Here is a 13477-nt window from a genome sequence, read left to right as displayed (position 1 = left end):
GACAGCAACGAAATTCCTGATGACATCAAAAGCGTCCATCACCTGTACGGCGGTTGCCGCAGCCGGCGCTTCCTGTACGTCGTCGTCTTCTTCATCGGAAGAGTCCTTATCATTCCGGGCAGCTTTTATGATCTGCTCATCACTCACATCTTCGTGAACAACAACACAAGCGTCAGCGCCGATGTATTCGTCGAGCTCGAGATTAGGCGGCACGGTTCCTATTTCTCCCAGCGTTTTCCAGGCGGCCGCGATCCCCGGAGCCGGTGACGCCTCTTCGTCGTCGTCTGTAACGCCTGGTGTTAGGCCAGCAGAGTGTACGGGTCGACCTTCGGCAAATCCGGCGTGCCTGAAACAGTTCACAATTACTGAGCGCCCCAGTGTGCTCCAGGCAGCAGACATAATCTGCAGTGCCACGTACAAGTCCACCTTCGTGTCTCAGCCGGTTTCACTGTTAAAAAGCAGCCACTGAATTAACCTCCCGCGGTAAGCGCGCTTCAGGCTAAGAATCACGCCCTGATCGAGAGGCTATAAGACAGACGTGCAATTGCGAGGGAAAAACCTCAGCTCCGTGTTAGTGAGCTTGACTTCGTCGGAGTGATGCGCTGAACAATTGTCCAAAAGCAAGCAAACTTTACGGCCCTGCCGCTTCATGTCGCGGTCGAATGCCATCATCCACTCGGTGAAAATAGCGCGGGTCATCCATGACTTGTTGTTCGCCTTGTACTGCACAGGTAGGCTACGAGTTCCCTTAAAACAGCGCGGCTTGGCACTTTTGCCTATGACTAACGGCGGACGCTTGTCCGAGCCATCCATGTTTGTGCAAAGCAGCACTGTGATGCGTTTTTTGCTGTGTTTGCCGCCGTGACAGCGCTGCCCCTTGAAGTCGAGCGTCCTAGCCGGCAACATCTCGTAGAATAGCCCGGTCTCGTCGGCGTTGTAAATGTCTGCAGGCGCGAAGTTGCTTAAAATTCCGGCCATGTTACTCGCCTTCCAAGCAGCTGCTCCGTCCACGTCTGCTGACATTGACTCGCCGCACAACACTTTTCCAACGATGTCATGGCGGGCCTTGAAACGGTTTAGCCAGCCAATGCTGGCTTTAAAATCATCAATGCCAAGTAGGCATGCATAGTTCAAGGCTTTCTGCTGGACGATGCTTCCGGACAGGGGGACGTTGCTGGCTCGTGCTTCCACAAACCACGCATGCACTGCTTTGTCCAACTCTTCATGGAGGGGCCGCGTCACCTTTTTGTGCTTCGAGGATGTGCCTGAAGCAAGTGCCATTCTCACGCTGTCCTTATTGCCTAGAATCGTTGACAGCGAACTTGCAGGAATTCCGAAGTCTTCAGCAATTGCCGCTTTCTTCCTTCCGCTTTCTGCTTGGGCGATTATTTGAGCTTTTTGCTCAAGGGAAAGAGTTTTGCGTTTTTTCACTTGCGTTGCCATCGTGTCCTGCGGATGAAAACTCGTCGTTGTCGAAGAGAAAGGCAGCGAGTGAACAACGCGACCACGACACAAAGCCAAAATGGTGGAACTGCAATCACGTGATTTCATGCTTAATGTGGCTTTGGATTTGACTTGGACTTCTCGCCAATAAAACTAGTTTCGGTTTCGATTTTGAACGCGAAAATTTCGTTGAAGCGGAAACGCTCTGCAAAAATGGTTCGTTGTGCAGAGAAATTTAGGCCATTAATTCTTATAGGATACTCGCGGGGAATAAAAAATTATTCGTTGTCGCGGAAATTTCGTTGTGGCGGTATTCGTTGTGGCGGGATTCAACTGTACCTAGTATTTGGAAGACAAAATAGTCTATATATTTTGCAACACGCTCGGTGCAAGGAAGACGATGTACTGTAAAATCTTGTTAATTTGACTCCTGTTGATTCGTGAATTCGGATAATGTGAACAAGGAGTGCGGTCCTGGCTGATGCCCATGTAAATCTATGGCACTGGGCACTCGTTAATTTGAATCGGGTGACATCGAGGTGCAACCCACAAAACCAGCGACCATCTGTATGGACCTCCCTAAACATGAATTGCTTAGAGCGGTATTGCCCGAACATCTCAGGTGTGCGCTCCATAGAAAGCGCAACGATCATAGGAAATCTCCCGTAGCGGAAATATAGTCCAGCAGCATAGGTTTTTGCTTCTCTTAAATTCACACCGTCCCGCTGCTGTCATTGAGCATGTGAATTGGCCTGTCACACCATTTCGGAAAGTGCTTTGCGTGTCACTAGTCTTTTAGTTTTATTTTCTGATGGCGGCACACTGTTCTAACGTCTACTCTCAGTTCCCTCCCTTACACCCAAGTGCTTCCATTGTGCTTGAGGTACACTGATCTATCATGTTTTGACGCGCGTGACACAGTGGTGCAAGTGCATCACTGCACAGGCCGTGCGGTGAAGCATCCTCATAACATGAAGGGGCCATTTGCAAAGAGGCACGACTGCTACTGCATTCACACACCCCTAGTAGAAACCTCGTTAATTCAAACTCTGGTAATTCGAACTGATGCTCGGGTCCCGGCATGGCCCTGTGTATTTCAATAGGAGAAAACGCCCGATAATTCGAACATGCCAGTATCCACAACGATTAATTCGAACTAGGAGCCCGTGGCTCACACAGCTCCTTGCAGACAGAAGCCGGCCCATACCATGTACAATGCGCAGAAAGATTATTAAAGACGCAAAAAACAAAATCTTTCAAATCTGCCCGCGCGCACGAGACGAGGTGCGCACTCGACAGTCACAGCGAGCATTCCGGTGCATGTCGTAGCAGGTTTTCGCTGCCGGGTGCCGCCAGGCTCCATTACACCAACGGTCCGGCGCAAGCCGTTGCAGGTTTTGGCTGCACCGCGGTTGCTGGGTGCACTTTTGACAAGCCTTTTTTCTTTTTGTCTTGCGGTCACGTTGTGTGCACAACGCAGTTATCAGTGTCGTGCATTTGTTCGTGCCGCGGTGGTCCAATTTTTACCGTTTTGGTTGCCTCACCGCTTTGCCAGCGACGACTCATCTATTGTGACAGCCATGGCAAACCGCGGTAAATACACGGCAAAGGACCTCAAGACGATAATGGAGATTTTGAGTGAGGTGGGACGTGGTGTCCTATCCAAGACGGATATAGCCAAAAAATACGACATCAAGAAGAGCACGCTGTCAACGTATCTCAGGAACAAGGAATCGATTAGTGCTGCCTTTCGTAAAGACGTTATGGAGCCCTCTCGCAAAAGGCTACGGACGTCGGCCCATCCCGAAGTGGAGAGTGCCGTAATGGCATGGATAAAAGAAGTTCGCAGCCGGGACATTCCGTTAAGCGGGCCCATAATCTGCCTTTTGCAGGAGGATGTAACGCTATCATGCGGGAGTGGGCGAGAAACACATTGGACGGCAGTGTAGCAGACGACGCGAAAGCGCACCATATGAAAAGGCCACGCCAACGCAGGTAGAAAGCGAAAGCTCCCCCCCTGTTTTGGCCTCTGGGCAGAAAGTAGCGACAGTGATTGCAGTATATCATGTTCATGCAGTATGGGGGAATGTACAGCGTTTTCACAATCCACTCATAATGCACGCATATACTATCTTCGTATTGTAAGAGCGTGTAGCGCGGGCCGTGTTCGACGTGACAGAATGAGACGCTCTCAGCGTGCAGGTTTTCGGCAGACAGGAGAGCGCAGAGGCAGAGAGAGAGAAAGAGAGGGATCTCAAAGGACAAAGCAGCCAGGGGTTTGTTGATGCTGCAGAGCTAGGTGGAATCGTCTCCTGTAACTTCGAGCGGCGCATATGCTCGGAGTGTCTTGAATTACTGAGCACAACGTGGTCGCCGCGGCACCGGCATGGTGCAATGGGCGTCGCTTCCTCCTCGCGTCAGCTATAGGATTTCATCTACAAAGCTTGGCAGAGAGGCACTTATACACACCCCCTGAAAAGGGCATCGTCCCGGCTGGAATGCACACCTGCAGGAAACGCGCGGCATTTTTCTGGAAACGGATGATTCAGCGCTGTAGCCGGTTTCTGCCCTCAGGAGTCAGAAGGGATGTGGTCGCAGGTTCTCAGTGCACAGCGAATGGTCATTCTGTTGTGAAAGGATCCACAACCTTTCTGCCGTCGCCGCGATTTCTGCGGAATCAACGACTTGGTGACACATGTGCATCTCCTACATATCGGATACGCATCTCGGTCAGGAACCAACCCTGTTCTACGTCCAGAGCGATCCACTCTGCAAGTGAACGAGCATGAACCCTCCAGGAGACTCATTTCTGCCGGGCGGTTTCCTTGCCGTTGCAAACGGTTGGACGAAGTCTATGATAGCTTCCTAACGAAGTGCATCTGATTGCGTACACCAAAGGGACGAAATCCGAATGCTTTGGCGTGCACGAAGACGAGCCTTTAAGGTAAAAAAAAAAAAAATACTGTGCGTCGTGCAAGATTGTCAAGTGCATCATATGCTCCGAGTCGCAAAAACACAGATACTACAGGTATGTATGCATCTAAAGGAAATACAGTGAAAGCTCGTTAATTCGAACCTCGATAATTCGAACTGCACTACTTGGTCCGGCCAAGCTCCATAGAGATCTGTGCACAAAAGGTCCGCTAATTCAAACTCAGTCGGTTCCGCAACGGATAATTCGAACTACGCGCCGCCGCATATGGGCGGCTTGACGCACAGCACGTGGCAAAAAAAAAAAAAATAAAATAAAATCCCTCAGAGAAAGAACGGCGTGGTTAGAGGCTGTGCGCTTCCAAAACAGAGACAGATGAAACCAGATAGAACCATGGATGAGTGGGTAAAGCCTAAATGGCGCCATGACCGGCGCGGCGGCGCCGGAGGGTAGGGGTTGGCGGCCGCGGCTGCGCACTCTCTTCCGTACAACATCCGAAACTCGCAATTAAATACTCGTTAATCGAGCCCTGTTAATTCGGAAGTGCGCATAAGCACTGTTGGCGCAGTCCCAGCAAACTCCCACAAGAAGCTATGACTTCGGATGGGCGCTACGGGTTGCGCGCTTTTTTTTTTTTTTTTTCGAGAGTCGTTCACTTTTTCATCCATCGGCCCTCAACCAACACAGGCGGTGGTCGGCCGCGGTCATGACGGCGGCTTTTAGCATCGTCCGCTTCAAGAGGCGTTTACTGCTATCGCATGTGGTAGTAGACAGCGCCCGCCCCCCGATCGCCTACGGCATGATAACGCGAACGTATTGAAAATGAGGTTTGCACAACCGGACAAGCGCTGGCACCCTGCCAAGTTCGCTCGCTTTCCCCCCTTGCTAGAGCCAACATAAAAAGAAAACATCGCTATGTTATCACTGAGCAGCATCTTGGCGCACTGCCAAGATGTGTTGTGGACCGTGAGGACGCGAAACGGAGGGACCCGTTAATGGCTGGAGCCCTTTTTTTTTTTTTTTTTTTTTTTCGTGACGGCGCGGAACAGAGGGATGCGTTAACAACTGACGGCTTTTTTTTTTCTTTTTTTCGAATTCTAAGGTGAAAATCGCGGTTGAGCGGGTTCATTATGCGAGTGGGTTGTTTACCCAAGCTAATACGGTAAATTTACGGTAATGCAGATGGTTCTTGTCAGTTTTTTTGAGGCCATTCGATAATTCGAACATCGGATAATTCGAACTTTTTTCTTGGTCCCGTGAAGTTCGAATTAACGAGCTTTTACTGTATGCATGATGAAAAGTACCTACTGGAGTTTGCACCCAGCCTGTAATGCACCAGTGATAGCTGCAATGAGGATTTCTTCAGTGCGTGATTGCTTTAGTTGCGCCGGTGCCTGAAGGCGATGTGTTTTGTCGTTTGTTTTCTTTATGTGCGAAAGGGCTAGGTAGCTTAGATATCACAGGCGGCTGTGCGTGCTGACCGTAATATTTAGCATGCTTTATCGTGACTGCCACCTGACTAACAAGAAAACAAAATACGGCGTTTTAATGCACTGCTGTTCGCGAGCCTCACGACTAGCTCAACCACTCGGCTCGCGAACGCCGGTGCATCACAACAAACGCCCAATATTTTTTTCTTCTTAGTCAGGCGGCAGTCGTGATAAAACATGCTAAATATTACGGTGTGGCGCGTACAGCCACCTGTGATATCTGCGCTACCCTGCCCCTTCGCACATAAAGAAAACAAACGACAAAATACATAGCCATCAGTCGCGCTGAACAAATGCTCATTGCGGCTATCACTGCTGGGTTACAGGCTTGGTGCAAATTCCGTTTTCATCATGCACATTTCCTTTAGATTCATACATACCTGTAATGAAGTATTTTTCGCACAGTCGAGCGTGCGCAGTCGGTTGCTAAGGTCGGCCATTACATCTTGCGCTTGGTGGCCCTAATTCAAGCTTCACGTCGTTGTTGGTCGCGGCTCGCCGAAAGAAACCTGAAAAACCGCGTCTTGCATCTCGGCACGCTTAGAGAGTGGCAACCGTACGTGCAGGTGTGGTTGGCATCGCTTTGCCAAGCCTGTGACGGGTCACCGTGCCGCCCGGCGCCACCAGCCCCCGTGCAATGGCGGCGCCGAGAAACGCCGTCGACGCCGTCCAATGTGTTTCCATCGGTCGCCGCTACGACTTCGCGCATGCGCAGAAAACTCGCTCAAAAGGCGGATTGCTGCGAAGGCTGCAGTCTTTGCCAGCCAAATGGGCATCAGCGAGTTCGGCGCGTCGGAAGGCTGGCTGTCGCGTTTCAAGGCGCGTCACGGGCTGACATATAGAAACGTTTGTGGGGAGTCAGCTGAAGTCGACAAGGAAACGTGTGAACAGTGGGTCTCCAGTGAACTGAAGGAACTGCTCGCTGATTATGCGCTCAGCGATGTATTTAATGCTGACGAGACGGCGCTGTATTTCAAATTGCTCCCCAACAAGACCGTCACTTACAAAGGCGACACTTGTGCTGGCGGAAAGAGAAGCAAAGAAAGAATCACCGTCATGATGTGCACAAATGCGACGGGCACGGAACGGTGCCGCTTGCTGGTGATCGGCAAGGCAGAAAAGCCTCGCTGTTTTAAAGGCATCAAGACGCTTTCTGTTGATTACACCGCAAAAAAAAGTCGTGGATGACACGGGAAATTTTCACCGACTGGCTGCGCAAGCTAGACAGGAAATTCGCTGCACAGAACAGGAATGTTCTCATGTTCGTGGACAACTGTACAGCTCATTGTGACGTGAGTGGACTCACAGCAATCCGCTTGGCATTTTTGCCTAAAAACACAACTTCTGTGCTCCAGCCTATGGATCTTGGAGTTATTCAGTACTTAATAACGCTATACAGGCGCCACCTCCTAGAGAGACTTCTTCTTTGTTTGGACAGTGGCAAGTCGTACGACATCGATTTGCTTGGAGCTGTCCACATGCTGGCATCATCGTAGAACGCCGTCAAGCCGGAAACTATCAAAAATTGTTTCCGCAAGTGTGGCTTCGGTGACGCCCCAGAAGCATGCAGCGCGGAAATAGCGGAGGCTTCGTCTGATGATGACTCTGTCGTGCTTGACCGTGGCTACGCGGCTTTGTCGGAGGGTGTCGCCTTTGAAGCCTACGTTGACGTTGACAACGGTGTGGAGACGTCTGGGCCCTTGAGTGATGAGGATATAATCGCGGCTGCATGTGCTCCACAGGGCTCACGGGTGGCGAACACGGCTGAAAGCGATGAAGAGTTCGACGAAGGCGACGATCCGGTGCCACCCCCTAGTGCATGTGAAGTAGTGTCGGCGCTCGATCTTGCTGCACGATACTTCTCCGCCGATGAGAATTCGGATCCTGCACTGGAACTCTTGGGCAAGCTGCAGTCGATGCTTGTGGAGTCGCGGCACAAGGAACGCAAGCAAACGCACATTACCGATTATTTTTCCGTGTAAATAAACATGTTTTGAAGCTCGCTACTCACACAAATGCATTCCGGTTCTTGTTTGCGGCACATGACTGACCGATTAGTCTCGTTCATTCGCCATTGCGGCTCGGTTGCAAAAATTATTGGAATCGCCCTCCGTAAACGTGCAGTAGCGCCTAGCCCTCTTTACTCATGGTAATGAGTCAACATGTGGGCTCGGCCAGCATGGTGGGCCACGATGACGCTCATTTCAGTGCCCGACTGTTAATTCGAACTCCGCATAATTCGAACAATTTTTTCGGCCCCTTCGAGTTTGAATTAACGAGCTTTTACTGTATTCACCTTATAGTGATTCATGACAGTATCCAGTACACTCCCTTATCTATTCCTCAAAGGTCTCCTGTGAGACATTATACATGAGGGAGTGGGCGTTATATGGCAAACAAATATAGGGAAAGTCACAATGAATTGTTTTCGACAAGCCGCCTGATTACTTTGAGGTCGATGATTGTGGCGACTTTGGTGGGCAGGCCATTCGAGTCCTGTGCTATGCACAGGAAAAATGACTGCTGAAAAGTAGTAGTATGCACCTGTATACACTGCATTAATGTGGCTGGAGCAGGCGATTTGGGGGCCCTTTCTATGTATGGGTTATCAGAGGGCAGTTAATAGAAAAATTTATGGAAAGGGTTAAGACGCACAATTCTACATCATGAAGCTAGACAAGGTAAGCTTATTTGTGCTTTTAGTACTGAGAAACTTAAGAGTAGAAATAATTAGACAAAAATGAATCGTGTTGCTCTGTTCTGAACTCTTTTTCCAAGTGAGCCATGCTAAACTTTTAAATGCACTTTTTTTACTTGTAATCATTATCAAAAAATTTCTGTCTCTCCCATAATAGAGTAAATGCAAGTATGAAAGGTTTATGGGCATAGCCTTATCACCTTCATGAGGGGCTGCATTATCATGGTGGCTGAAAGCGATCGCTTTCCAAAAGACGCTACCTACTTGTCCTTTCACTATACTCCGTTTCATACATCAGGTGCAATGCAGCAAAAGTTACGCAAGTAGTCCGCAAGAAAAAAAAAAAGGAGGCGTATCACTACGCGCTCGTTTCGTGGCAGAGTGGTTTCTGCGAAAACGGGCTCTATTCCGAGCATATATATTTGCAATAACTTGCTTCGCGTGCCTGGGCATCTTCGCAGTGCGGATCTTATAGAAAAAACCTGCTCCGAAGAGGCAGTCAAGTCGCTGCGTTGCGCAGAACGGAGGGCACCGCTGGCAGGCTTGCGGGGCAGCGAAAGCGCGACACGAACGAAAACAACAAACAGAACATACAAATTCACTGAATCCAATTTTTACTCCCTGAAAAAGCTACTTTTTATGGAGTTGATGGCAAATGTAAGATTTATTAAGCTTGCAGACAAAGAAACTATAGTTTCCTCTCGTCAAGAGCAGGTACTACTTTTCATCGCGGATGCAGGAAACGCAAACAACAGCTCTAGCTTTGGCAGCGTTGCGCTTGATGTGTGAAACGGAGTATAGGCTTCATTGCTTCAATGCGCAGAGAATTTGTAGGCATGCCAAATATTTGGCATAGCCCACTTAAATTTGGAAGTGACCATTGTGTTTTCCGTAGTCAACTTAGGTTGGACACAAAATTTGGTCATATTTGGACAAAAATTTTAGGAGCCGTGGGGCCGGATTTTGGGGGTCGACCACCTAAGCTTGGGAGTCGTCACTGAATTTGCGATACTAATTAAGCTTCACATCAATTTTGGCCAGTTTTATTTGACTAAGTCAAATTTCACACGTGGCCCACCTAAATTTGGAGGCTACTAATGAATTAGCCATGCTCAAATTATGTTGGAGCATCCGCCTGCCTCCCGAATGCGAGGCGGATGCTCTACCACAAGGCCACCGCTTCGGTTTTGGTCAAATTCAGATGAGGTCAAATCTTGGCTGCGAGGAGGGCTAAATTTTGGGGCTGCAGGCAGACATTTTATGGGCCGACATTTTAGAGAACTCGTCTCATTGAATCTCGTGAAGTGTGTGAATTCCTGTGCAGTCAGAACTGATAGAAAATTTAGGGGAATCCCCCAAGGTGGAGCAGATTTGTTATAGGGGAGTGATTACCCCTTGACATTCACTCAAGTGCAGCCATATGGCTACAAAGGAAAGCTATACAGCTCCCCCTCCCCTATTACAGATCTACTCCACCTTGGGGGATTCCCCTAAAATATTCGATCAATGCCGCTCCCACTTTGAGGTATTGAACAATTCGCTCTCACTCTACCATCTGATCTGCTGGCTGTCCTGGTTAGCTCGGTTGGTATAGAACGACTGCCCCGGAAAGGCGATGGTGCCGGGTTTCAATCCCTGGATCAGGACGAATTTTTCTTTAACTACGAAGTTCCTGAGAAAGCTGTATAGCTTTCCTTTGTAGTCATATGGCTGTGCTTGGGTGGATGGATTACAGTCTGAACTGTGCAAGCTTCCTTCTGCAGTCAGTGAACATTGCACGAGATGTGTACAATTGCGCTATGAATGTGTTTGGACTAGAATGGCCTAAGTGGGCTCGGCAATCTTCTATTGAAGGTGGTTTGGTTTGCTGCTTTCCCATTGCAGATGAAGGAGTGACAGCCATGCAGGCTACATCATCTCCGCTGTGTAGGCCTGTGCCAGAACGTCGTTCCTCCTTGGTGATCCGGAAGCAGGTTCAGACGCCAGCCTCTAAAGGTTAGTGTGCGCTTCCCCGACACCTTGGTGTACACCAAGCACCACAATGATATTTTAGTGTGAAGTGGGTTTAAGGGCATTTTTCCTGCTGTTGTCTTGCCATACTATGAAGGAAAACAAAAGCGGAGGAGTGGCGCTCAGTTTCATGTCATGGCAGTGCCACAAACTAGTATTCGTGGCTTAGGCTCCTGAGGGAGCCGAACAATAACACACGAGCCAAGCTTGTGGACTGGGTAGGAGAGGTTGCCCTTTGTTGCGGGGCCATTAAATCCCATCCTATTGATCTTTTTGATCAATACAGTTTCTCCAATCCAATTCACAGACTGAGTGGTTGCACTCGGCTGGTGGCATGGTCTTGTAAAGCCAATAAACTAAAATAAAGCCGCAAGTTTACTACCAGGGATTGCTGCTGGCTACAAAACTTTATCCACCATTTCTATTTTCCATATCAATGCCCATTTCTTTAAATGCAGAATTTTTTAATCCAATCTTATTTGATTCATGCTGACACAGTGAGTGCCCAAGGAGACTCTTTGAATAGGAAAACTAGTGTTGGGATCAACCTGAAGGCTGGCCCTGGAATCTAGAGACTGTTAGGTTTTGCAGCTGCCTACTGGGCAAAGGTTGTTTAATTTTGTTGCGAAAAATCACGAGATGAGCATTGTCATTGACTAAGGGTGTTGATGAGCATTTGCGCTGTAATGTGCCATATTTTGGTGTGCAGCCGAATCTCACAAGGTGTTCAGCCGTCCCGAGTCTGCAACCAGCACTCACAGCAACTGATGCCAAGCCGAGAAGTGCAGGCACCCGTTTCCATCTCTGCTGGACAGAGAGGAAAACTGTCATCGACCGACGAACGAGCTGACTAATGACCATTGTAGACAGTTGTCCAAGGGTTGATGCCCAATCCAGATGTATTGTTTTGGTCCTTTCATATTCGTTTTTAGATTCTTTCAGTGTTACCGCGAATCAAGAGTTGTGCACCAGCCCAATGTGTTGTACAAGCGAGAAAAATAACTTCAGCATGAATTGAGCTGCTTCATAGTGTAGAATGTTTTTACCAAGTTTTTTTTTGCAGCTTTTCGGACGTACATCACTGGCTGTCATGAAAATGCTTGTTAACTCGCCTTGACCGTACTATTTGGTTGTGCCCAGTGTTGTTTGCTGTAGTAGAGGGTGCATTTTGAAACCTCTATGAGTATTTCAGAGATGCCAACCTTTCTTGCAGCTACGTTAGAGACTAACTAGGCAGCAGCAAAGAAGGTGCTGCAATTTTATTAACTAAGTGCCTTTTGTACAAACCAGGCAGCATGCTGCTCTTTGTCGAGAGGAATATTTTTAAAGATCTGAGCAGAGAAGGCTGAAGAGATCCAAATAGCACTTTATTATTGGAAACACTGCCACAAAGGCAAACTGCCCTTTATATATGTTTAAAATGTCTCTTTAACCTCGGCATTCAGGCAAGTTTTGCAACTGGCACGATATATTCTATGTTTACACACACATACGAAGCATAGGTAGAAACAGACAAAGTTATAGACAGAGAGAGAGAGAGAGTTCTATATATTATATATTTTTACAGATGTTCCTTGTTAACAGAGCCAGTGACGGGGAATGAAAGGATGTGGTTTGTGTACATACATTGTCGAGAAAGCAACATCTTCATCAATCAACGTGGAAAACAGACACGGATGCACTGGACTGTAGTAGTTGAGGGACGAGAGAGTTTCTGCAAAGGTCAGCTTTTTTTAGCCAAGACAAGGGATCGCTCCTTCCGCGGCTGCCCCTGTTCCGCCACCGGTACAGCAACGTAGGAGCACCCTCAGAGTTTGGATGTGTTGTTTTGCCGTCCATATAATTAGCAGCCTTAGTAAGCCTTAACATGTTTTTTATTTTTTTTTTTTTCGTGCACAGTAGTTTGCCACCACAACTGCTAGATGGCGCTCTCCGTCCAGGCAGCCGTTCGAGGCGCGTCGCTGCTGGGAGAGCACCCAAACGACGCGCCGTCTCTACTCAGGTCCATTTCAGAAAAAGTGAAAACATATAAAAAGAGAGCCTCGACGGCTGCCTCAGGTCTCGCGCGCGTTTTTTTTCTTTTTTTGTAGATGTGCAATACTAAACAAGTCCTTTTTTTTTTTTCTTGTGGAACCCAATAAAAAATGAATGCGTCTGCAACCTGTTCATGTATCTTTCTTGTGCCTTTAGACGCACCTGCAATATGGGCTGAGGTCATACCACCGCCATACCTGACGAAGCAAGTAGTGATTCGTTTACAAGCCTTGCAAACGGAGCAGCTTTATTTTGATGTAATGCATCGGGGGCCATTGGAAGGGCTGCAAGAGTTTCGTCCCGCAGAATTACACATGGTAAATACAAACTACAAATTTATTGCGAACCAAATTTAACTTCCCGAAATATAGGTACTTGTAAGGGCTATTAAAGGCTTACAGAATTGTTCATAATTCCTTAAACTAATGCTTACATGGCAGCTGAGCCTACTGAAGGCTGCTGTAAAACATTGCAAGGTCACCAGATACCTCCTTATAGAAGAGATGACACCAGCATGCTCAATTTCATAAGCAAACTGTGTCGACAGTTCTTGCATGTGGAGTCTCGGGGCTGGGCTAAACTGGCATTAGATTAGAAATGATCACTGAGGTTTGTCAGCAGCGGGTAAATTCGGCAGCGGGTAAATTTTTTACTCCAGTTTCCTCGAAAATAAACACATCCTTTGCTTATGAAAGAACATCACCATACCCACAAACTCCACACAAAATAGCCTTGCAAAAATAGCAGGTGGAATGAATCTCTGCGTTTCTTCAATAATTTTTTTTATATCCACCTCGGTGGCTTAGGCATTCGGCTGATGTTCCCAAATTTGCGGTTGAAATCCTGGCTGCATTTTCATGTGCATTCCAA

General features: G+C 48.1%; 1 protein-coding gene across 1 annotated transcript in view; it reads left to right on the top strand.

The window, feature by feature from the left end:
- Positions 1 to 12733, top strand: part of osp (myosin phosphatase Rho interacting protein outspread) — a 183299-nt gene extending 170566 nt beyond the window's left edge. The window contains exons 24-25 of the mRNA XM_084603580.1: positions 10448 to 10558; positions 11283 to 12733. Of these exons, the coding sequence (XP_084459706.1) occupies positions 10448 to 10558; positions 11283 to 11341 (170 nt within the window). The 3' untranslated portion in view covers positions 11342 to 12733. The remainder of the gene's footprint in view (positions 1 to 10447; positions 10559 to 11282) is intronic.
- Positions 12734 to 13477: the final 744 nt, after the last annotated feature.

Source organism: Amblyomma maculatum, chromosome 5 (assembly GCF_055883805.1).
Source record: "Amblyomma maculatum isolate TAMU_Amacu chromosome 5, ASM5588380v1, whole genome shotgun sequence".
NCBI classification, from domain to species: domain Eukaryota; kingdom Metazoa; phylum Arthropoda; class Arachnida; order Ixodida; family Ixodidae; genus Amblyomma; species Amblyomma maculatum.
The sequence above is the reverse complement of the archived record's forward strand: the minus strand, read 5'-3'. Positions and strand labels throughout refer to the sequence as shown.